General features: G+C 40.6%; 2 protein-coding genes and 2 pseudogenes across 2 annotated transcripts in view; 2 read left to right on the top strand and 2 right to left on the bottom strand.

The window, feature by feature from the left end:
- Nucleotides 1-6,173, top strand: LOC139474360 (cytochrome P450 2J4-like). Its single transcript, XM_071257346.1, has 4 exons — nt 1-459; nt 3,875-4,396; nt 4,710-5,150; nt 5,749-6,173. The coding sequence occupies exons 1-4, from the start codon at nt 111-113 to the stop codon at nt 5,934-5,936; spliced, it is 1,500 nt and encodes a 499-aa protein (XP_071113447.1). The 5' UTR covers nt 1-110; the 3' UTR covers nt 5,937-6,173.
- Nucleotides 6,174-9,600: 3,427 nt separating this feature from the next.
- Nucleotides 9,601-25,644, top strand: part of LOC139474366 (cytochrome P450 2C25-like) — a 32,462-nt gene continuing 16,418 nt past the window's right edge. The window contains exon 1 of the mRNA XM_071257352.1: nt 9,601-10,027. Coding sequence (XP_071113453.1) covers nt 9,682-10,027 — 346 coding nt within the window. The 5' untranslated portion in view covers nt 9,601-9,681. The remainder of the gene's footprint in view (nt 10,028-25,644) is intronic.
- LOC139474367 (uncharacterized) lies at nt 11,091-22,458 on the bottom strand (annotated as a pseudogene).
- On the bottom strand, nt 12,491-19,458 carry LOC139473987 (uncharacterized; annotated as a pseudogene).

Raw genomic sequence — 25,644 nt, 5'->3', positions numbered from 1 at the left:
CATGTTACTAACGAATATAAGCCCAGCTACCGCAGTATTTACATATACTTGCAGTTGTAGCTGTGCACAACCCCATGTAGTGCATACTTAGCGGAACTCTACACATTGCAATGTCAATAAGCGACTGTGTTGTTTGTGTGAGCCCGACCTGGCTTCTGGTTGCTGCTGTAAGTATACTCGGCCTGTGGCTCGGAACGCGGAAACCGCATCACATACCCCCAGGTCCCCCGACACTGCCGCTGATCGGCAATCTCCTCTCCTTGTCGGGGGGTGATGTCAGACACATCTTCCAGAAGTTAAGGAAACAGTATGGCGATGTATTCAGCCTTTATTTTGGCAACAAGCTCGTCATTGTCTTCAATGGCCATGAAACACTGAAAGAGGCGTTTGTGAAGTATGGGGACAATTTCAGTGACCGACCAAGGGGGCTGATGTATGACGAATATACAAAGAGAATGGGTAAGTAAGTAATACCAAGGATGTTAAAGAAAAAATCAGATTATGGAATACCGTCCTTAAAAACAATTCGTTATATTCAAATGGGTTAATTGCGAGAAGGAACCCGAAACATTATTCTATGTCTTGTTAAAATCAAGACTAAATAAAAGCTTTCTTTTTTCTGATTTTTATATCAAGTACTTTCTAAACTATTTATATATCCCCTCGGGAATTACAAGGTTTGTCCATGATTATTACTAAGTTTTGTGTGCTTTAAATCAATTCCATATGTGAATTAGGTAGCTTTGTGACACAAACGTATTATCACACAAGGAGGACCGCGCCCTTTGTTGTAAAACTTGGTAATATTGAGTTATAATTTAAAGTCACACCGGCAGTATTTTAGTAATATTGTCAACAACTACAGCCATTATAGAAAAAATGAATATAAAAAATGTACATGTTTCATTTGTTCGACTTATACCAGAAACATTATGATACGACCAGCGTGTAACAATGGGCGGGTCCGACGTGATCCTTTCGTTTCATTTAACATTGACCGTTCGCTCCCAAGGTTGACATTACTTTTAACCTCTCCTTATTCACGTGTAAATGCTGTAATCAATATCCTTAGGACTACTTCTCATCTGACCCGTGAAGATCCGGGGTATAATATGTCTTAAGCAACCCATGCCTGTCGTTAAAGGCGACTATGCTTGTCGTAAGAGGCGACTTACAGGATCGGGTGGTCAGACTCGCTGACTTGGTTGATGCATGTCATCGATCCCAATTGCGTGGATCGATGCTAATGATGTCATTCACTGGATTGTCTGGTCCAGACTCGATTATTTACAGACCGTCATCATATAGCTGGAACAACAAACAAACAAAACAAAACTTCTCATCTTGAGCTGTAACCTCGTGATCATTATGAGCAACACACGTATATTTGTTACATTTCAGTTACCTGAGGCAGACCATATGAATTACTGGATTTACGTATCCCACGATGAACCAAAAATTGACAATGGTGATTCGTTTTCTCTCGTTGAGTCTGCGGACAACTGTCAGTAATAAGAATCCATCCACAGTAAATCGATATGCAAAGGGAAGCAACTCTGTCATCCACCTACACTCTCCAAACACTTACCAAGTCTACAATCGTCAACACAGTCTTGTAGACACTGCGTTCGGGATAATATTAGAGCCAGATATAGTCAACTTGCTGTACAGTGTTGTATTCCTAACAGGCGTGCCAGAAACATGTGAGATCGTGTGTTTGAATCCCGAATGGCCCTGATTATGTTTCTTCGTCTTTCAGCACAATACCCGCACTCCTGGGTTCCATCGAAGTGGTAAACCTCTTAGGCATGCAACATTCCGTTCTTTAACACCACACCATACTGACATGCCGTGATATAACTTAGATACTCTCCAAAGCCGATAAAAAGCAACTCGTGTATGGATATGAAACAACGATGCAACTTTATCTCATTGGTTAAGTGAAATCTTATATTCATTACCAGGGCTTGCAAGGATCCACATAGGAGGTCAAGGTGATGATTACGGCGAGAGAGAGAGAGAGAGAGAGGTGGGGGTGGGGGGTATATGTGCTGCGCCATGAACGATGTATACAGTCGATACGATAGTAGCCAAATTTTTATGCTGCTTTGAAATCATTGTAAAGTTACACCATGTAACGTCAGTTTGATAATACTGAAGGCACGTAGATGTATAACACAGTTGTCAAACCCACGATCTCAGGTGGATATTCGGGCTTAGAATTGGTCCTCAGCAACAACTTCGGTGATTTCAGTTGGGTGATTGCGTGTCGCCCATCGGTGTTCGTAATATCTATCACAGATTATCTACAGACTGACGTCAAGGAATATTGTTAAGTGCAGGATTAAGCAACAAACAAATCAAAATCAAATCAATGTCATAGTTTCCGACAGTTTTTGCCATTTAGAACATATGAAGCATATTCTATCGAATAAATAATACATTTTATGTGATTGGTAGATGGCTTATGAATCCGCCAAGAAACATGTCAGGAATGTTGTAAAAGTAAATTCTAGTTGTTAGTAACGCCCAGCCTGATAATCACACATATGGATGAAACAAATCGTACAAGCTGCATCTCTGCCTGCCTGCGACAAGTGGTAAATGGCCAGTGACCTGTAATGTGTTTTTTTCAAATACTATCTGTTGCTTCCCAAGTTCTCCAAGCAGTGTGTGGCTTTTTATCCCCCGCCGGACCAGAATGGCCGAAGGGGGATTATGTCGTGGCGCAGTCCGTCCGTCTGTCTGTCTGTCCGTCTGTCCGTCCCACAGAGGGTACTAAGCTTGTGAAATCAATTCCTCCTACAGTTTCCAGAGAATATCCCTGAAACTCTACACACAAGATGTCGACATGTTGATGATACGCATATCGCAGTCCCGTTTCATTTCGACTATTATTAACACAGTTACTGCTCCTGTTTTACGGAGCTTCATGAAATCTACTCCTCGTCCAGTTTCCAGAGAATATCCCTGATGCTCTACACACAAGATGTCGACATGATGATTTTACGCATATCGCAGTCCCGTTTCATTTCGACAAAGTTTGACAGAGTTACTGCCCCTGTTTTACGGAGCTTCATTTGCCTAATTGTGAGAGAGGGTACTTAGCTTGTGAAATCAACTCCTCCTACAGTTTAAATGGGCACATGTTTAATATATCCATATCACAGTCACGTTTCATTTCTTTTCATGTTGAGAGAGTTACTGCCCTTGGTTTATGAAGCTCGATTTGCACAACTGTGAGAGAGGGTACTGTTTTAGCTCTAAACACATGCCGCTCTACACACAACATGTGTTACTGATACACATATCGCAGTCGTTATAAATTTGAGTTACTACCGTGGTTTATGATCCTCAATTTTGTCAACTGATACAGGTACAACTTTTGCCCCAGGTAACAACCATTATAAAACAATGCCATTTAGTCTCTGTTGTGAAAATGTCACAATATCTAACTATAGTTAGTTTCCTTGTATAAGGCTTTTGTGGGTGAGCTACACCCTTATGGCATTAGCATTCAGACTGGATTACTCCCAAGAAAATGTTCTGCACAATTTGTTTCAAATGCAGTGCCATCTACTGTTTTTCTTTCATAAAATACAAAGAAAATGTAAACTCGTTAAAAAAGTTCATGCGGGGGATGTTGTGCTCTCAGAGCACTCTTATTTTCTCATGTGGCCGCCATAACAGTTTTAACATTCCTGTCACGTTTCACATAAATTCTAAAAGGAAACATTTAGTTCTTATTTCTTTGACATAAATCTCCGAAGAACAACTTTTGTTTCAGAAGAATGTGTATTTCATACATCCCCAGGTAGGCAATGGGTACTGTTCTACTACAGGTAGTAAATAATGTCTGTTCTTTTAAACCCAGGCGTCGTGAACTCAAGCGGTCAGTTGTGGAAAGAACAAAGAAGATTTTCCCTCTCCGTTTTGCGTGACCTTGGCCTTGGTAAGAATGTCATGGAAACACAGATACAAGAAGAAGTGATGTCTTGCCTCGACCTCATACTGTCTCATCCTGCTTCCTTCGACATCAGCAGCATCATCAACACAAGCGTTTGCAACATTATATCGTCCCTGACCTTCGGGAAAAGGTTTGAACATGACGACCCCGAATTCCGATGTTACATGGACACAATAAATGAGAATATGAAGGTAGTGGGCGGAACGTCTCTGGGTCACTTCTTTCCCATCTTCAAGTATTGTCCTGGAGATCCTCTGAAATTGGGGACATTGGGTCCCAGCGACAAAATAATACGGGGTTTCATTCGGAAACAGATAGCGCTACACAAGACGGACCCAATACTTCAACAAGAGGACGACTTTGTTAATGCTTATCTCAAGGAAATCGACAAACAGCAAACTGATAATGCGGAAAACACGACATTTAGCGGTAAGTCAAGCTCTTTTCATAATACATTTTAGTTAACTGTGTAATGAATTGATCTAATAACGTTTTATGGCTAAGAGTTATACTTTGTGGATATTAAGGCATTTAGTGTGTTTAGCTGTTTCATCCTGCTCGTCTGGGCACATGTGGCTCAGTCGTATACATACTGCTTATCGAGTGTCAAAGGGTTGGAAAATATTTTGACATCATTTTACTTTTAGACAAAATAATCTTATTAGGTAGGTGAGTTAAGTTTACAAAAATGTCATTAAAAATGTTATTAATAGGTTTGCCACTAATATTTAACTTGTTTCAGATGAGATGTTGGTATGTATCATCGTCGAGTTTTTCGTGGCTGGAACGGAGACGACCGCAACGACACTGCGGTGGGCTCTCCTGTACCTGATCCTGCACCCAGACATCCAGGAGAAGGCCCAACTAGAGCTGGACCGGGTCTTTGAGAAAGAGCACCAGCCCTCAATGAGTGACAGGCGTTGCCTTCCCTTCATGGAAGCTCTCATCATGGAGGTGCAGAGGCTCGCTGATGTTGTCCCATTCTCGGTGCCCCACGCGCCTCCCCAGACCACACAATTCAGGGGATTCACCATTCCCGAGAACACCATGCTGCTTCCGAACATCAGCTCCGTCCTGTCCGACCCCGATGTGTGGGGGAATCCTGAAACATTCAGACCGGAGAGGTTCCTAGACGAGAGCGGAAGTGTCCGACGAGATGATGCAGTCATCCCCTTCTTCATGGGTAAGAGACGTGTGCAGGGTCTCTGCCAATATGTAAAATTATAAGTGGGTAATGATATGTGATGTAGTAAGTTTGGTCGATGGATGTCGCAAACGATCATGACGTCATCGTTAGTTGATGGGCCAACATTGTCAATATAGGTCTCTGGCATGCTTTAAAGATGTCCCACGTGCCCCTCACACATGCCCCCAGTTGTTACTGAAGTCACAAAGACCGCCTTCGGGGCGTAGTGGATAGAGCGTCTGCGAAAGGTCACTGGGTCGTGTGATCCTTACCATCAGATTAAAACGGGTCCCTTTTTTACCCCTCAATGCCTGGCGCTCGGAATACAGGGGCTAAAAAAGGTCTGGTATAGTCCGTATATTATGTCTTAGGGTATATGTTTGCGTGATATCATTTAATTCGAGTCAACAATGTCGGCAAGTCAATCTTAGGAACATCCATTTGCTCGCGAATGTCATGAGAATAATCCACTTGATCGTTCACTTTTGTAGAAATTATGTTTCGGAATAATACTGGCAAGACAATCTTGGTAATGACCACAAATCATGATACTGAAATCATATAAACATCACTGGCTTCGTGTCTTTTTCTTTAGGAAGAAGAATATGCCTTGGTGAGTCACTAGCCCGGATGGAACTGTTTCTGTTTCTGTCGTCACTGCTGAAGACGTTCAAATTCCGGCTTCCGGAAGGGGAACCTCCACCAGATCTTGAAGGAATTCTGGGTATAACCCGGATGCCACGGCCTTTCAAAATAATCGCCACTCCAAGAAATAGCACCTAACCATCTCTGCGTAATACATGCCATGCAAGAGTAATAATCAGTTGTATTTGTGTTTGTCTACTGACACTGGAAGTGATAACGATTTGTAACCTGTCTAATAATTATACTCATTACACATCTCACCTAATAAAGCCAAGATCTGTGATAAAGCATCCAAGTTTGACAAAGTGTCCTTTGAAAATTCAACAGATCCCATTTGTAATATGTCATTTTGCATTACTCACAAACGAAATTTGTTGCCCGCGAATATATATATATATATATATATATATATATATATATATATATACATACATACATACATACATACATACATACATACATACATACATACATACATACATACATACATATATATATATATATATATATATATATATATATATATATATATATATATATATACAAACACAAAAGTTAAGCACACCCTAATATATTTCATTATTGTTTGGTCCCAATATTTGTAACAGTCAAAACAGACATACTTACAGGAAGTATTATGTTTTCTCGAGATGATGTAATCAGCCATGCGTGATGAAAGCTCACATGCCATGGATGGTATGCGCGTGCAACATGCTATCCTCGAGTATCTCTGAAAGCAGTATATCCAAACGTTACAATTGTTTTCTTCTGCTTGATTTTAAAGTTATTCCATGACATTGTGTGACCATGGCACGAAGGCGATTATCAAACGTCACAAAATGGCAAATAATCGGCATGCATAACGCAGGAATGTCTTGTAATGCCATTGGTCGGAATTTGGGGTATCATCACAGGGTCGTAAGCCGTTTAGTCGAGAAACATGCTCAGACCGGTGATGTACAGGACCGTCCCAGACCCGGAAGACCTCCTGTGACGACACATAGCGAAGACAGGGACCTTCGTCTCATACGCCGAGAACCCTTTTTAACAAGTACTCGTCTGAAACAGCTGTGGTTGCCGGCACAATTGACGTTTCAGCACCAGAACCATCAGGAACCGGCTAAAAGCAGCAGGACTGAGGGCTAGACGAGTCATTAAGCGTCCCTTGTTGCGAGATCACCACAAAGCTGCTCGTTGCGCGACGGAACTTGAATCTGAGAACTTGGAGACGGATCCATTGGTCAGACGAAAGTCGCTTTCTGCTCCACGTCACTGATGGAAGAACGAGAGTTTGGAGGCACCGGAACACGGCCTACACCCACAGGAACATTAAACCGACAGTTACATACGGCGGGGGCTCAGTAATAGTTTGGGGGGGGGTGTCTAAAATGATTGCATGTTAAGGGCTACTCAACGGGGGCTCAGCACATCCGGGACGTTTTGAGGCCAGTCGTCGTTCCTCATTTTGACATTCACCCTCTTGCTACTCGACCTCAGTACATGGGTGACAATGCCAGGCCCCTTCGTTCGCATGCAGTCGTGGATTACATGAGGGCCAATGAAATAACGACTCTACCCTGGCCAGCAATGAGCCCAGATTTGAACCCCCTTGAACATGTTTGAGATATTCTGGGGCGGCGCATACAGGCGAGAGATCCTCCTGTACAAGTTTTACTCCAATTGGAAGCAGGGGTGGTTGTTGTTGACCTATCAACAGATCCAACGTCTGACTGGAGGCATGAGACTTAGGGTGGAATGCCTCATCCGGGCCTGTGGCGGTTACAACCCGCTACTGATCTGTTTCACTAGCCATGTCAAGTGGAGACTGTAAGGAACATTTCACACGAAACATCAAACGTAACTCGTTTACATAATCCTGCAGCCCCATACTTTTTTTAGGCATTGTCTAAGGTCAAAAACAGTAACAGTGTTACCATGATGTTTTTTGTCAGTAAATTTCAATCACATCTCACCAATATCTTCTTTATTTGTTGTCAAATGTTTGTTCTATCCGATGACATTGGTACCGCCCAGCTCCTGTGGTCAGTCATCCCATGCCATGATTTTTGCCATTTGTCATGGTTCAGAAATAGCGGTGTGCTTAACTTTTTTCTCTGTGTATACAAGGTTTCCAATCGGATAAGAAAACACAGGCAGTTGAAGTGAATAATATTATGCAAAGATTCTGCCTGATGACATTATAGCGCTGGCAGATTACGTCACAGTTGACAATTTGACTGTTGGAAATTCTGCACAGTGAATTATCCAATACCCGGCAAAAGTTTCTTTGATGTTTATATGGCGATAATTGGCACACTTTAAAATATCTCAAATATCACATATGTTGTATCTAAAATATCACCAAACATTTGGGGTATCGCTGATTTGTTTTTCACAGAAAGATGACGGGTTTGGCGGATAACATGGCCACCATCACAAAAAACAATGTAACAACATCAAACAAAGACAGGAGAAATAACAACATTTTGATTGCGTTCGTTGTAGTTATACAAAGTAGAACAATGCTGACACAAAGAGGTACCGACATTCATGATCTGATTATGAAACATTTTTGGCCCTCGTGCGGATGTTCGTCAGCTTTTGGACAAAACAGTTACATGATTGGCACTCGACAGTGAATACAAAGTATCAGCAAGCCATCGCACGACTCCACGAGGAGCTCCACGATAACTCGCTGATATTTTGTAGTTTTTCTGAATGTTGTTTAACGCCGCAATCAGAATATTCAAGCTATATGACGGCGGTTTGTAAATAATCCAGTCTGGACCACACAATCCAGTGATTGACATCATGAGCATCGATCCACGCAATTGGGATATGATGACATGCATCAACTAGTCAACAAGTCAGCGAGCTTGATCACCCGATCCCGCTTGTCGTTTCTAACGACAAGCACAGTCGCCTTTTACTGCAAGAATGGGTTGCTGAAGAATGTGTGATATTTTGTATGTACAGTCTCGTGTCTTCATGTAACTGTTATTCTGTATATGTGTGTGTGTGTGTGTGTGTGTGTGTGTGTACACACACACACACGGAGAGAGAGGGAGCATACTAAGCGAGCTCGAGTTGTTTCGACGTAAATATTTTATTGAGTGTTTGAATTTGAAGAACAAATATCTTCAGTAACATTATTTGATACGCCTGGTTTTGTAATATCACTAAATCTCTGGGGGCGGTCGGGTAGCCTAGTGGTTAAAGCGTTCGCTCGTCATGCCGAAGACCCGGGTTCGATTCCCGATATGGGTACAATGTGTGAAGCCCATTTCTGGTGGCCCCCGCAGTGATATTGCTTGAATATTGCTAAAAGCGGCGTAAAACCATACTCACTCACTCACTCACTCACTTAATCTTTGCAAAACACGGAAAGGCCGATTGCTGCCATATTATATTCTATGTCAGTATCATTTTGGGGACGATCAAGATTAAAGTGGTATGGTTCTACACCACGATCGGCAGGTTCGACACTTTCATATTCATCTGTTACTATACATTAATACAGTCAAGCGTCAGTGTGGATATTAGTTTTTATATTCGTTTTTCATCACATTGTCTTACTATGGTAGGGCATCAACTTATAAATTAACAAATACATCTTAAACCTGCGATGTGAACGTGACATATACTTGTTTCCTATTTTCAATTGAAAAGAAGTGTTAAGAAGAAGAGTTTATTTAAGGGAATCATTATTCGTTTCCATTAGTTCTTCATTGCATGTTTTGACAAAACCCTTTCCGGAAGTTTTTCATTTAATTAGTTGGAAAAAAACAGGATGCTGATCCAGGCCATGGTACTGCAGCGTATGTATGGGATTGCAGTTTTACGTTACCATCTGTAGTGCATTAGTGCATATTCCGACACCGCAATGTCAGTATGCGACTGTGTTTGTGTGAGCCCGACCTGGCTTCTGGTTGCTGCTGTAAGTATACTCGGCCTGTGGCTCGGAACGCGGAAACCGCACCACATACCCCCAGGTCCCCCGACACTGCCGCTGATCGGCAATCTCCTCTCCTTGTCGGGGGGTGATGTCAGACACATCTTCCAGACGTTAAGGAAACAGTATGGCGATGTATTCAGCCTTTATTTTGGCAACAAGCTCGTCATTGTCTTCAATGGCCATGAAACGCTCAAAGAGGCGTTTGTGAAGTATGGGGACAATTTCAGTGACCGACCAAAGGGGCTGATGTATGACGAATTTACAAAGAGAATGGGTAAGTATGATAACAATATTTAACTGCCTACAAGGTATCATATTACATCCATGGCTATATGAGCATTTATTACCCTTGCTAGTGAGATAACTTAACCTATCAGAAATGAAATAAAGAGAGAGAGAGACACACACACACACGACACACACACACACACACACAGAGAAGAGAAACGGGAGGGGTTAAAGGTCACGCTCCTGGCGTGGTGCGTCGTACGCTCCTTGTGTTTAACGAGCGTGGCGAAGGTTATTGATGAAGGAGGATGGGACAACCCGCCTTGAATATACACAAACGAGGGTATTCAATAAACTTGAAACCATTGTGAAGTGGACCCTCGCTCCTTTTCATACAGTCACCGTGAGATTATTTAGCAATAAGAAATAGTTCTTTTTTTCATTTCTTCTTTTTTTCAATTGCGACAATAAAAGCCAAGTCTTTTATTTAATGATGACTTCACGTCATTTGTTTAGTTCACATCGAATGGTGATTGTAAGATTGGTTGGTTGGTTTGTTGTTTAACGCCGCACTCAGCAATATTCCAGCTATATGACGGCGGTCTGTAAATAATCGAGTAAACAGAGTAAATGTTCTGTTAAATAGCTATCTTGGCCACTTCTGAACACAGTGTTTCCTACAAAATAGCAAAAGCCAAATGGAAATAAAATGATGTTATGCCACTCATTGGTGGGAATACAAGCGTAATAATTCAAGTTCCTAGGATGTTTGTGTTATTGTCGTAACTGATTTCGGGCGTCCAGAGCGACCCTATTACAGTTACTAAATGTATTGCCGTTCCTGGTCCTTGTGGTCAATAACGCGATGACATTGCAACTCGCCTTGTCCGCCGCGGCTCGGCTCCGTCAAGGTGAGATTGACACTAACGACACTTACTCCTAGTTGTCTCTAACAGCATTCACACTCGCATAATAAAGAAACGCAACACTAGTTTTATACTCACATAGTTTTACTTACTCTCAGCCCATCTATCAAAACACGACAGGATCAGACCGGCCAGACTCGTCCCTAACTGGGGGAATCTTAGAACGATCGGGATTCGACTCGATCGATTACAAACCGCGCTCTACTCTCCTAATGTTGAAGGTATCCTTTATATAGTGTTCGAGCCTGGCCTGGCCTGTCCTTGTCACATGTCACAATACCTCATTTTGATTCGTTAAAAGTTAGATCTGACCATGAACTCATGTGTGTCGTAATCGGAAAAATACAGAAGCCGACGTGCCATATTGCTCATCTCTCTATTGATTTTGTGACACGCATCCGGAAGCTCCAAATGAAATATACCTTGAAACTCTCTATTTGTTTCATTAACTAATGGACGATAGCCAGAAACCAATCCAATGATAATTATGAAATGTCCAGAATACACTTGTGATAAATGTGAAATCTCTTTTATCTATTGATTCCTTTCAAACTAAAAGTTCTGTCACAAACTATATCCAATGCAACTCCTCATTGCAGCTATAATGGTTTTATTTGTTATCATTTTCTAATGTTTTTGAGTAGCATTTTTAACCTTATAACATCCTCCGCCTGTGGACAAGAGCTGCCCACAGCTCGGAAGACCTAAGCATGAGTTCAGGTCTGAGATGTAAAATACAATCACAATAAACACAATGGAAGTAAAACAGGATCGATCATTCCATATATTAAATCGTAATCAATTTCCAAATTTTATAAAGATTTGGAAAACAGCGAATACCCTTACAGTCAAAATGTATATACCTGGTAAAGAATAAGAGAAATGATCCTATGTTACTTCGTATAACCACAAAGCATAATCACCACGAAATATTATTCAAATACCATGTAGAATTAATTAATAGCGATGCATAAATGTCAAATGTCACTGCACATGGCCACAATATGGCATCACCATTCACGAAAGTTCATTTGTCGCTGGTCCCAATCGAATTCACTGGCTCCTTTCTGGTTTTGAAAAGTCAATTGGCGGAACTCTGTCCAACGTCCTGGAATCCTGGAAAACGCACGGCCTATGCACACAGTCTGGTCCTCGGCTGGGGTGGCAAAGCGAGAGGTCGACCTTTCTTGACACTGCTTGAGTGTTGACTGGTTGCTCCCTAAAGATGTTGTATGCCGATAGAGTCACAGCGTGTATGCGGGGGTCGTGAGCACCTGTAGATGTAGACGTCGGGGGTGCTGACAGATATGGATAACCTCTGTTGCTTGCGGTCTGTGTTTAGCGGCAGAGGTTATAGGACAGCGTTCATCCTCGACAGCAAGCGTGGAGCCAGAAGCCAGATTATTTATTTGGCGTGGACCAGACGACAGCGGGGGAAGTTCTTGACTCACCGCTTTATAGAATGGGGTACGGCCATCATCTACAACACTTAAAATTCTGGTAATTCACGAACAACAAGTGAATAATACCATACCAACTATAGAAATATGAAACATATAAAGATGTGACAGCAGCAGCTCAGACTTCTGCCTGTAAAAATAAGACTATATAAACAATAATAGTCTTCTGGCATATGCATATTTGCATATGAGGATCATAACGGCAGGAATTGAATTTCTGGATTATTCGTTACAGGTTCACTTGTGTAGCGGTTATATAATCAATCATAAAGAGACATTTATAAGCACGAACAAATCGCAAAACCCATGGACTGCTTGAACACTACAGTCGGATAAACTATCATAAAATTCTAACCAACCACATTCAGCAAATGTTTTGTAGTTATTTAACACCAAAACGTACAACATATATAATTATTATGGGATGGACTGAGAGCACACATTGAAACACCGATAGTAATTGAACCTAGAAAGTAATATAGAAGATACACAATAGTAGAATAATGTAACGTAATGTCACCAAGTGACTATCAGATGAACATCATATGAGAGAACCCAATTCCAAATACAGGTCTTGTCTCTACAGAAAAGTAATTCATTCAATATTGTCACAGTAAAGAGATGCAATAAGTAGAAATAAACTTTTCTCCTTGTAATTCAGTATCTGTAAAGGGGGATAACTAATATGAAAACATATTTCAAATTCGTAACCATCTTATAGTCTGATCTTCTCACTGTACCCTACTGACAATCGTTTATAACACTCACAAATAACTGGTCCGTAAAATAGTTAAAACAAAGCCATTACAATATGAAATATTACGGGCAAGAATAACCTATCTAGATAAGGGAATCATCATCGTCATCGTCTCATGGCAGATGGCAATTAATATAAGAATCATGTCAGAGGTAATGGAAAAGCGACTCCACAATGTTGAAGTACCATAAAAAAAAACTCGTCGAAGGAAGGAATCGTTTTAAACGAAACACCATTAGCCAACTTATATAATTTGTTTCCGAAATGTATATAGATTGTGTTAATAAGAAATAAGAAATACCCGCTCAATACGAAAATTAGTTAAATGATTTCCTGCCGTTAACGTGAGGTCTCGGGGACAAAGATAGAATTGTGAGACCACAATTTCATGACAAGCAAAGGAATTTGTCAAATGTAAAACCAGTGACGTAACCGGTCGATTGACTTTTTTTATTCTTCATAAAAGTAAAATAAATACTAGAAATACTGTCGATATGATCAGAAAAACATCCATGGAAATAGTGGATTTAATCAACGACATGGATGCAGGAGGCGGATAATTTGGATAGGGTGTAGTTTGATGTGTTTTCCAAATTGTCGAACCGTCAGTTGGGGAGCCTGTCGTAAGTAAGGTCAATGCAAAAATTAGCGTCGAACTTTAAGCCGTTTAAAGAACGATTATTAAGAGAAATAGGGCTATACTTGCCGTTAAGTGATATAGGTTGGTTAAATTCCCACCTAAAGCGTAAGGTGGAAGGGAATCCATCCAATTACCATCAATTAAATTATCCGAAATGACCTGTGCCTTTTTCATACGTTGAGAAATAAGGCGTAAATCAACTTCTGTGTCCTCTCTACGAATTTCATCGAAAACTTTATCATCAATTAATAAATGTGGGATCTTAAAAGCGGAATCCTTAAGAAGGGGCTGTAAACTATCAATGTTTTTTAAGATGGATGCATTAAAAAATTCCGATAAAAGTAAAAGATTAGGTGGGTATAATTTTGAAGCAGTTGTCTTTTTCTCACATTTATGAATTCTCATGTCTATGTCGAATTCAACGCACAGTAACAAGGAATTTTAAATATACAAATCTGACAAGCTGGACGCTTCTCAATGCGACCCTTGCACGTTAGTATTATGGTTTTTATGCCAGTTAAAAGAATTGTGCCTGGTTCAATTTCGAGAGCCATTGAACGTAGCCCATTTAATCGGAATTTTGTATCACACAAGGATTTAATTTCTTGTGTGTCTTTAGTAAATAAAGCAAGTGCGCATGTGAGCGATGTTTTTGGTTTCGGACTATGAAAAATTGGATAGTGTTTTTCGTGTTCACCATAACATGTTTGAAAATCCCTAGCCGAAAATTCAATATACTGATCTTTAGCCTCCGAAACAGCAAGATAATCTGGTAAATTATAACCTGAGTGACATGCGTACTTGATTGATTAAGTGGTAAACCAAAAGAATTTATTCGATATACATCAATGAGAGTAGAATGAGTCTGGATAGGAACAATAAGCGAAATTAAAATTGAATTTGAATTCCGAGAACAGTGAACAGTGCGTTCCCGATAATAATAACCTGTATCCTTATATGCAACGTGAAACAACGGGTATTCTGCATTGAGGCGTTTTTGAATCATTTTTAAGGCTTTCTTTACTTCCGAAACTGGGAGTAAAGATGGACTCTATCGTTGATTAACTAACTGTTGAATGCCTAAATACATTTCATCAATTTCTTGTCTAATTGTAGTTAGGAACGTGAGGCGATCTAACAAGATTTTCATCGTAATAAAAATAAATCTCTCCACATCTTGTATTTGTTCAGTGACTAGTTTAATATCTTTATGGTTTGTTTCAATACCCGCGAGCGGATGAAATGCGTTTATTTGTTTTAGGCATAAATGACGACATCTGACGAACTTGGACTTGAAAAGCACGAGAAGTATTAGCAGCATGCAACGACAATTGTTTAACATACTGCGCCAGTCGTATTGATCCAATTGACTTATTGATCCAATAAAAGGAAGTATCGCTCGTTTAGTGCGGGAATCCTTGTGAAAAATGTTAATATGGGGAATTAATATGTTAATGTCTTTATGGACATTTGTCCAATACGCGAACAACTCTCGTTCGGCCTGTTCTATATATCCATCTACCGCCGAAACGGTATAACAAGCCAAAGTATATGTGGCACAAAAGTCTCGATATCTTGATCTATTGCCCATTCCATCTAAATCAGGCAATTTATATTGAAAGATATGAATCCATTTATTCTGGGAAATGTCGATTAGTGACATATGTACGAAGACAACTCCCCATGGAAGTCGGAGTTCCGTATGCACGGAATTAACCCGATTCTGGATGCTAACCAACGCGATGACAATGAATAAGACCCATACTGGTCGGAGGAGGCCTCTGGATTCTAAAATTCAAAGAAATAAGTGCATAAACATAAATATTAACTTCAAACTAAATATCATATATCACTCATGTTTCGTAAGAAAAGGTTTCCATGTCTTGTGAAACCTAATAACTGTCTGACTGTATTCATCTCGAATCTTCACCTCGCTTATAATAACTGACTGTGTCTTAGAAGTATGATAACAATTGTCACAAGTAGGTAATATATAATCTCACACTGGGAACCGTGCGAGTAAGCAACATCCAACAATAGTGAACTTCTGTTACAGTATCATCGTGTATCATCACAACGTTATTCATTGTCTCGTCATTGTATTTCACGTCACATGACTGTATCTCAATTCTCATCATCGTATTTCACTTCACTGTATTTGTAACCGTATTGTATAACCATGCGACCCGTAGTCGTCATTTCACGTATCTTGTAACTCATTTGTATTCTCGTATATACACACAAAGCGAACTTGCTTTATAGTGGCCTGCGATATACATGTGCGGCCAAAATCATCTCGTAGAAGTAGTATATAACCATGCGACCCGTAGTCGTCATTTCTCGTATATTGTAACTCATTTGTATTCTCGTGGCCCGCGAAATACAGGTGCGGCCATAACCCATGAACATGATTTGTATTCTTCAATGTCAACCAACACATCTCTGTAAATAATCCGAGTATTCGGAGTATTCAAAACACAATATTTGACAATAACAATACACATTTTCAACATATATGCACGATTGTATTTTCCTATAACCTTGTGACAATTGAATCATCTAACAATGTAATAACGATCTATAGCATGTGCTAGCTCCATGCATATAGCATCATGTAATTCTAAACCTGAAATAAAACACATGCAAAATCAATATCAGAGGGGCCCGTCTCCAACACGAAGTCTGCAGTGTCTGAACTAAAAAGGAAACGAAACATAACAATTAATTTGAAACGCTATTCGAAATATATATTGAGATATATTCTAACGTTTGCGCTTCTTTTTTAATGACTTCTGGATCATGTAACCACGAATCAATCCTTGAGGGATATTAGATTCGGGTTCCCATGTAGCCTCCTGTAACGTGAAATTTTCCCAGTGAATCTTGTAGTACTTTTCTCCATTCACTATTTTATGCGCTAAGATTCGTTTTACTATGAAAACGTCATCCTCCTGTAAATCAAAATCGGGATTCTGTGCCTGCTTGGGGATTAATGTCTGAGGCGTCGGGGCGGTCATCTCCGTATGATTTTTGTCAGATTGAGACGGATTCGTTTGGTTGTCCGTAGCAACAACTGGGATTGGGTTAGTTGGTCTATCTTTCGGGTTGACCAACCGTTTAAGCCGGTTCGCGTGGACTGGAACTATCAGGACTTTGTGATCATTACAACGGCGTAACTTATAGGTGAAATGTGGCAGTTCATCCGCAATGTAAAAAGGTCCTTGGAATATCTGGCCTAGCTTTTTACATTTCCCAACAGCACGTGCCGTGGAATGAAGCCATACCTTATCTCCGAGCTGGAAGATGGGATTTGAGGTCTCCCTGTCATAGTAATATTTCGCTTTGTTGTGGGCCTCTTGTAAATTGGTACGCGCCAATTTTCTAGTTACGTCTATATGATGTAAAATTACATCAAGCCGTTGCTTAATTGTTTGTGGCAGGGGTTCAAATGATTGTAATTCAACATCAACGGGTACTGAGCATTCTTGACCAAACAGGAGAAAGTAGGGGGGAAACCCAGTACTCTGCGTTGCCGGGCTAGTGTTATAGGCAAACATCACACTAGGGAGAAGCTCATCCCAATTGTCCTGGTTATCACTGATAAACATGCGGAGCGTTTGCACGATAAACGAATTGAGTCTTTCACAAGCTCCGTTGGTTTGTTGGTGGTAACTACTAGTTTTCAATGGTTTGATCCCCAATATTGAACACACCGCTGTAAAAAGTTTGTTGGTAAAGGAAGTGCCATTATCAGTCAATAACACTCTGGGGATCCCATAAACACAAATGTATTTTGAGTAGAATGTCTTGGTTACTTCCAACAGCCTCCAACGAGGAAATCGGAATAGCCACGCTCCATCGGGAAAATGCGCAAGTTAACAAAAAAACATACCTATGACCTGCTTTTGTGGGTGGTAACGGCCCTAGGAAGTCAGCTTGAACACGATCAAACAATTGGTTGTAATGGGGCAGGTCTCATGTGAAAGTCACGTTTATTTGTTTGACAGGCAGTACATGACAGAATATACTGTTTTAGGTCCTCCAGCATATGATGCCAATAGTACTTCTGTCTAATAGCATTGAATGTTCGATCAATACCAACATGCCCAGCCAACATGCTGTCATGGTATGATTGTAAAACATGTTTTACCAACGACTGAGGTATCACCAGTTGACGAATGATTCTGTCTTTCCTGTGGCCCCGACCGGGTGGCGCATACAAGTGGTACAATATGTCATTGTCAAGGATAAAATCCTGGCTTTGTAACAATAACGTACGTGTGGCCTTGTCATCAGTAGAAAAGGTTTGAGACTTAATGCAATCAATCAACGCCCGTAGTTTATGGTCGTCATATTGCCTCTGTGCTATGGAGTAATCTCCTAGGGGGTCGGACGTTACACTAAGAGGGTCGTCAATTGTAAAGGCATCATACAACTCTGATGTTACATCTGTTGCAGTCACAATCGATATTTGGTCGCCGTGGTCATCGGACGTGGCGAGATCATTGTCTGTACTGTTCGTATCAGTAGCAAACAAATAGGGGACATCTGAAAGTGGGTCATCTAACCCTGGTGGGCATTCTGGGTAAGGCAATCTGGACAAGAAATCTGCGTTACCCAAGTTTTTGCCTGGTCGATACTGAACTGTGAAAGTGTAATCACTCAATAAGAGTGACCAGTTGCTCAGTCTGGCTGAGCGGTCCTTATTGTCTTTCAAATACTGTAAAGCTCTGTGATCTGGTCACTACAGTAAATGGGGCATGTGTCAAATATACCTTGAAATGTTTGGTACCTGATACTACTGCTAAACATTCTTTTTCTGTAATTCCATAGTTTTTCTCTGTTTTTGACAGAGCACGACCACTGTAGGCTATTACCACGTCTCTTTTACTGGCATCTTTTTGACCGAGCAAATACCCTGGAGCGTCATCACTAGCATCTGTGTATAGGATAAATGGTTTTTCAAAATCTGGGAATGCCAAAATGGGTGGTTTTATCAAAGCAGATTTGAGGGTTTGAAATGCCTGTTCTTGTGCTTCCGTCCAAACAAATTTTGTATCCTTTTGCAACAATGAATGTAAAGGAGCTGCTACTTTGGAGAAACATTGAATGAAGCGACGATAAAATCCTACCATTCCGAGGAAACATTTAACGTCTTTAGGCGTTGTTTGCGTCGAAAACGAAGCTATCACGCTAGTTTTTTCAGGGTCTACTTGTACTCCACTATTTGAAAAAATATGTCCCAAGTAAGCAACTGACAGTTTAGCAAATTGGCATTTTGATGGCTTCGCTTTCAAATTTGCGTTGCGTAGGCACAAAAATACTTCTTCTGAATCTGCTTAATATGTCTCAAAATCCGAGGAGAAGCACAAAACATCATCTAAATAGCACATTGTTTTACGCCAATTTAGATTGCGGAAAACGTCATAGATTAGTCTTTGAAATGTTGCTTGGGCAGAGGCAAGACCAAAGGCCAAACGATTGAAGTGATAGGTACCACTAGCTGTCACAAATGCACGTTTGGGTTTACTTTCTTCATTCAGCGCTAATTGCCAATATCCCGCTGCCAGATCTATAGTTGTGTAATATTTTGTTTTGATCAAAACATCAAGAACATCTTCTAATCTCGGCATTGGGAATACTATCGGCAATGAGCACGAATTCACAACTCTGTAGTCGATGGCCAGACGCCATGATGGAGTAGAACCCTTAGTCTGTTTCTTAGGCACCATAACAACTGGAGAAGCCCAGGGGCTATCATGATCTGGTTCACATATGCCTAAGTCTACTAACTCCTGAACTTGACGATCTATCTCTGCACGCATAGCAGGATTTGTACGGTAAAATCGTTGCCTAACGGGTGGGGCATCTCCTGTAGCAATATCATGTTGCGCTGAATCATTTAACCCAATTTCTGAGAGATTAATGGCAAAACAGTCGCGATACCTGGCTATCAGCTTACCTATTTGTGCTTGTTGCTCCTGTGACAAGTGGGATGAAGAAAAATCAATATTCAACTCACTCAATCTCGCGTCTATTTCTGACAGAGAGGGAGGGTTCCGATTCGGAGGGGGAATGTGACTGTAGAGGTGTAATTTCATCGCAGTGTACCAAAGTGAAATGCGCAACCTCATGACCTTTTGGAATGTCCACAGCAAAATCGTTGGTGTTAATGATTTGGTACACGCTTTTCCCTGAACTTGCCGAAACAAGACAACGAGCACCTAAAACCTGATGTGTTTCCGACAGGACTGGGTTAGGTTCATATATGCCTACCTGATCAGACGGGGAGCAACCCATGAAAACTGGGAAAATGATTTCAGACTGAGGGGGAATTGCGAATGCCTGCAGTGCTCGAACCGGGATGGTTTCCTGCTCTATCGTTTGTGAATGGGGATCCGATACTAGGGGTGGGATATCACTGTTTGCCCAAATGGGAACAACTGTTGAGCCATTTTGCAGCGTCAAAGTGCAAGATTGGAAATTTAAGACAGCATCTTTCTGAATCAGAAAATCTAATCCTAAAAACATTGGTGACGCTAACTCTGCAACTACTTGAAAGCGTTGTTCCATTTGGAAATCACCAATAGTGATGGGAAGTAAAACTTGTCCTAATACTGGTACAAAAATTTTACCTATTCCTTGAAGAGAGGTCACATCAGACTTTTGAATGGGAATTTCTTTCCACAGACCCGAGTGATAAAAAACTTCCCGACTTAAAATACTAATAGAAGCACCTGAATCCACAAGTGTAGAAACTAACTGTTCTCCCAAAACAACATGAATCCTATGCTTGGTGTCATTTTTTGAAGTGACTTGCAAAACAGGAGATTGAGGACGACTGTAACTTGGTGAAATAGTAACCGGCGACTCACGCGAGTGCAAATTAGTGGGGTCAAAAACATGCTCAGCACAGTGGCAAGGTGGCCTGCGTGGTCGTGAATTTAATTGCTATCTGCTTTGGGGAGCTCCTGACTGCCACCGGACATTACAAACACGTTGCATATGTCCCACTCTCTGACAATAATGACACCTTACATTACGTGCGGGACATCTATCAGGGAGATAGGAATCATACTCACCACCGCATCTGTAACAGGGGCGTGCCCGAGCCATGGTCCGTCCAGTGTTGTACTGTGTGCGTTGAGGAGGGAGCTGGCGTCTCTGCTGGTGTGGTCCGTCCGGATACGAGAGTGACTGGAACTGCTGTCGGGGAGGCTGCCACGGCCGAGTTGTATACCTAGAGGACTGTCTGGGGGTTGGGAATATCGATTCTGTCGTGACTGGAAGGTATTAATATGGGACGACGATGATGCGAGCTTTGCCGAGAGTGTAGCAATCTGGTCTTTCAGAGTATCGATTGCTAACTTGACACCTGTATTTTCTGCAATTTGAGGGATTATGGATCGAGCCAAACGTGCAAACGAAACAGCTTCGTTCAGAGCCGTCGGCTGTTTCATTAGCACGTGTTGCCTTGTACCGTCATCCAGTCCCCGAACAAATGCATCCATCAAGTCCATGTCAGTCTTACCTAATAGGCTAGCTGTTTGGGTCAAATCCGCTAAATACGTGTCTATAGGTTCAGTTGGGGATAACCTACGACTCAAGAAAGATTCAAGGAGGGCCCACCGGTCAGTTGGGTGGACGTACTTGTCCCTGAATAATTTCTCTACCTCATCGAAAATGATGATATCTTCCCCTAGCGATTGTATAAGATCTTTATACCAGAGATACGCCGAGTCCTTAAAAAATAGTGGAAAAACTTCTACTTTCTGTGCGTCAATCCACTTTTAAAAGTTCCAAAATGAAGGAAACGGTCAAGCCATTCCGCAGCATGGATCGTGTCTCTGCCAGTGAAATGTTCTGGCATCAAGGTCGAATCTCCCATATTGAAGTCAGGGGGTGGATTTTGTGCGTCGGGGCCTGAGGACAAACTTAATGAGGAAACGTCAGGGAGAACACAAGCGTACTGATGTAAAAGCTCGTTGGTAGAGGGCGATAAGTCCAAACTCTGTTCAGAAATAGGGGGAGAGGGGTCCTGGGGAGGAGGGGGTGGTGGGGGTGGTTGGGAGGGCGGTTGAGTTATGACAACTCGGGGGGAATTCGAGAAAATCGTACCAGTAAGGAGGCGAGCTGGGGCAAGACGGTCCCCTGACGGAGATGTATCAGAATTTGGTGTATGAGACATTACCAGCCTAAGTACACCATGTCCAGAATACCCTATCCATACGTCAAAATGAAACCGTACCGTCAAACGGAAGTCTGGGTGGGGCGACGGAATTGAAGGATGGGAACGACAATATGAAAAACAAAGAATGGGATCGTCTTAAACATTTTCTTCAAGAGAAAACCCGCATACTCCACCATGTCGTAACTGATTTCGGGCGTCCAGAGCGACCCTATTACAGTTACTAAATGTATTGCCGTTCCTGGTCCTTGTGGTCAATAACGCCATGACATTGCCACTCGCCTTGTCCGCCGCGGCTCGGCTCCGTCAAGGAGTGATTGGTCTAACGACACTTACTCCAAGTTGTCTCTAACAGCATTCACACTCGCATAATGAAAACGCAACATTAGTTTTATACTCACATAGTTTTACTTACTCTCAGCCCATCTATCAATACACGACAGGATCAGACCGGCCAGACTCGTCCCTAACTGGGGGAATCTTAGAACGATCGGGATTCGACTCGATCGATTGCAAACCGCGCTCTCCTCTCCTAATGTTGAAGGTATCCTTTATATAGTGTTCGAGCCTGGCCTGTCCTTGTCACATGTCACAATACCTCATTTTGATTCGTTAAAAGTTAGATCTGACCATGAACTCATGTGTGTCGTAATCGGAAAAATACAGAAGCCGACGTGCCATATTGTTCATCTCTCTATTGATTTTGTGACACACATCCGGAAGCTCCAAATGAAATATACCTTGAAACTCTCTATTAGTTTCATTAACTAATGGACGATAGCCAGAAACCAATCCATTGATAATTATGAAATGTCCAGAATACACTTGTGATAATTGTGAAATGTCTTTTATCTATTGATTCCTTTCAAACTAAAAGTTCTGTCACAAACTATATCTAATGCAACTCCTCATTGCAGCGATAATGGTTTTATTTGTTATCATTTTCTAATGTTTTTGAGTAGCATTTTTAACCTTATAACGTTATGCTATTTTTCAAGAGTTATGAAAGTTGGACATATTTCTTCTCATACACAGTAACACAGCAGGTAAATGTCTAGGAATAAATACTCATGACATTGTACAATAGGCCATGATGTTCACAAAATATATGTGAGAGGGTATGTACATCAAGAGTTGAAAGCGGTACAGTTAAATTTGTACTATTCAAGGGATTTCTAAGCCCCAACACCTCACAGCCCTCTGGCAACTGATGCGTGTATTTTTATTTGTATTCTCAAGTCCCAAAGTCATTTTTTGTAAATATTACTATCATTATCATGTTAGATTTTAGTGGTAACAATTATTCAAAATCACTCCATTTGATTATTGTGTATATGATGATAAAAGCAACTATTTTTTTATATTAATGGTGGAGGTGCATGTAACTGCTTCCAGGCATAGCAGATGCAGGATGTGAGAGAGTTTGTGCTTCATCAAGTCTAACTTAAAAAATAAAAGAAACTAATTACATATAGAAATATTAGAGTAGAAATTGTTGAAAAAGATTTCTCTTGTTGAAAAAGATTTCTTTAATGTTCCTTTGATTCACCCACCACTCTATTCTTTTTCTCATTGTTTTAAAGGAAAAAATACCATATGTAATACCCGGTATGACAAAATCTCCTATGAGTTATCCTCCCTTTACAACTTGATCAAAATGGTCGTCTGGTCCTTGCTGTTGAAGGCCAAGTGGCTGAAGTTTCTAAGATAATATTTCTTTGAAAGACGAGAATGTGTAGGTAAGTCATTATACCTTTACTTTTTACTTTTTTTTCTGTGGTTTCTATCCAGGCAGGTACAGACCTAGCACAATGTCATACATTGTGCAGTCAGTCCCTCCATGATGATCAGTTAGCCTAGCTATTACAGCTGTGAAGGGGACGAAACTTTTTTTTCAAAACTATGTAGTTTCATATGCAAACCTTATTGTCAAAGTACATGTTTCTCAAAGGTTGTAAATGTGAATGACAATGTTCAGAAAACAAAACTCTCAAGATTCCATTCATTCTTGAAAGCATTACATTTATGCCACTTCTGGTTGAGGGGATGCAAGTAATAATATAGTCAACAATCTCTTAACATTAGCAATATTGACCCATAGCATTCAGATTCTCCTCACAAGTTTGAAATGTTATTTACTATCATCAGTGAAGAACAAAATCTTAAGATTTCATTAATTTTAGATTTTTAAGGTGTTATCCCATTTCTGGTCAAGGTTATATGAATAATAATATGGTAAAGAAATCTCTCAAAATTAGAAATCTTGACTCAAAGTGTTCAGGCTTTGCTCACAAGTTTGTAATGTGATTTACTTTCATCAGCCAAGAAGAAATCTTAAGATTTCGTTAATTTTAGATTTTAAAGGTGTTATCCCATTTCTGGTCAAGGGCAGATGAGTGATGATATAATAAAAAATCTCTTAAAATTAGAGGGGGCATGGGTGGCCGTGTCGTCTAAGGCGCCGTGATTCACTGTGCAGAGTTGCGTCCCTTGGATCCGCCAGCAACATATGATTGTGGGTTCGAATCCCGGTTCGCCCCAAAAATGCTCTAGGTTTGTCAGCACCATCACTTCGGGCTTTCCTCCCACATTAAGATGACACACTGTGATATAAGTGGAATAATGTTAAAAGCGGTGTTAAACCCAACTCATTCAATGTTCAGAAAACAAAACTCTCAAGATTCCTTTCATTCTTAAAAGCATTTCATTTATGCCACTTCTGGTTGAGGGGAGATGAGTAATAATATAGTAGAAAATTTCTTAAATTTAGAAATATTGACCCAAAGCATTCAGATTCTGTCCACAAATTAGAAATGTGCTTTACTATCAGCGGTAAAAAGAAAATCTTAAGATTCCATAAATTGTAGATTCTATAGGTGTTATACATTTTTGGTCAAGGTGATATGAATAATAATATAGAAGAAAATCTCTTAAAATTAGAAATCTTGACTCATAGCATTCAGGCTTTGCTAACAGGTTTGAAATGTATTTACTATCATCAGCCAAGAAGAAATCTTAAGATTTCATTAATTGTAGATTTGATGGGTCTTATCCCATTTCCAGTTGAGGGGGATATGGATACTAATATAGTAAAAAAATCTCTTAAAATTAGAAATATTGACTATTAGCACTCAAATTCTGCTCACAAGTTAGAAATGTGATTTACCATCAGTAGCCAAAAGAAAATATTAAGATTACCTTAATTGTAGAGTTTAAAGGTGTTATCCAATTTCTGGTCAAGACAAGATGAGTAAGAATATAGTAAAAAATCTCTTAAAATTAGAAATATTGACCCATAGCTCTCAAATTCTGCTCACAAGTTTGAAATGTGATTTACTATAATAGCCAAAAGAAAATCTTAAGATTTCATTAAGTGCAGATTTTATGGGTTTTGTCCCATTTCTGGTCGAGGGGAGATGAGTAATGATATACTGTAGTCAAAATCTCTTAAAATTAGAGGGGGCACGGGTGGCCGTGTAGTCTAAGGCGCCGCGATTCACTGTACAGAGTTGCGTCCCTTGGATCCGCCAGCAACCTATTATTGTGGGTTCGAATCCCCGTTCGCCCCAATAATGCTCTAGGTTTGTCAGCACCATCACTTCGGGCTTTCCTCCCACATTAAGCTGACACACTGTGATATAACTGGAATAATGTTTACAGCGGTGCTAAACCCAACTCACTTAAAAATTAGA

This window comes from Haliotis cracherodii, unplaced genomic scaffold (assembly GCF_022045235.1).
Source record: "Haliotis cracherodii isolate W230 unplaced genomic scaffold, xgHalCrac1.p SCAF_3, whole genome shotgun sequence".
NCBI classification, from domain to species: domain Eukaryota; kingdom Metazoa; phylum Mollusca; class Gastropoda; order Lepetellida; family Haliotidae; genus Haliotis; species Haliotis cracherodii.
Note: the sequence above shows the minus strand (reverse complement) of the source record. Positions and strands in the feature narration are given on the sequence as shown.

What these genes read in the sequence shown, in the direction of transcription:
- LOC139474360 (XM_071257346.1), top strand. Translation starts at nt 111, where the DNA reads ATGTCAATAAGCGACTGTGTTGTTTGTGTGAGCCCGACCTGGCTTCTG. An exon ending in CGAATATACAAAGAGAATGG is followed by an intron (nt 460 to 3,874) that starts GTAAGTAAGTAA and finishes TTTTAAACCCAG; the next exon opens with GCGTCGTGAACTCAAGCGGT. An exon ending in AGTCATCCCCTTCTTCATGG is followed by an intron (nt 5,151 to 5,748) that starts GTAAGAGACGTG and finishes CTTTTTCTTTAG; the next exon opens with GAAGAAGAATATGCCTTGGT.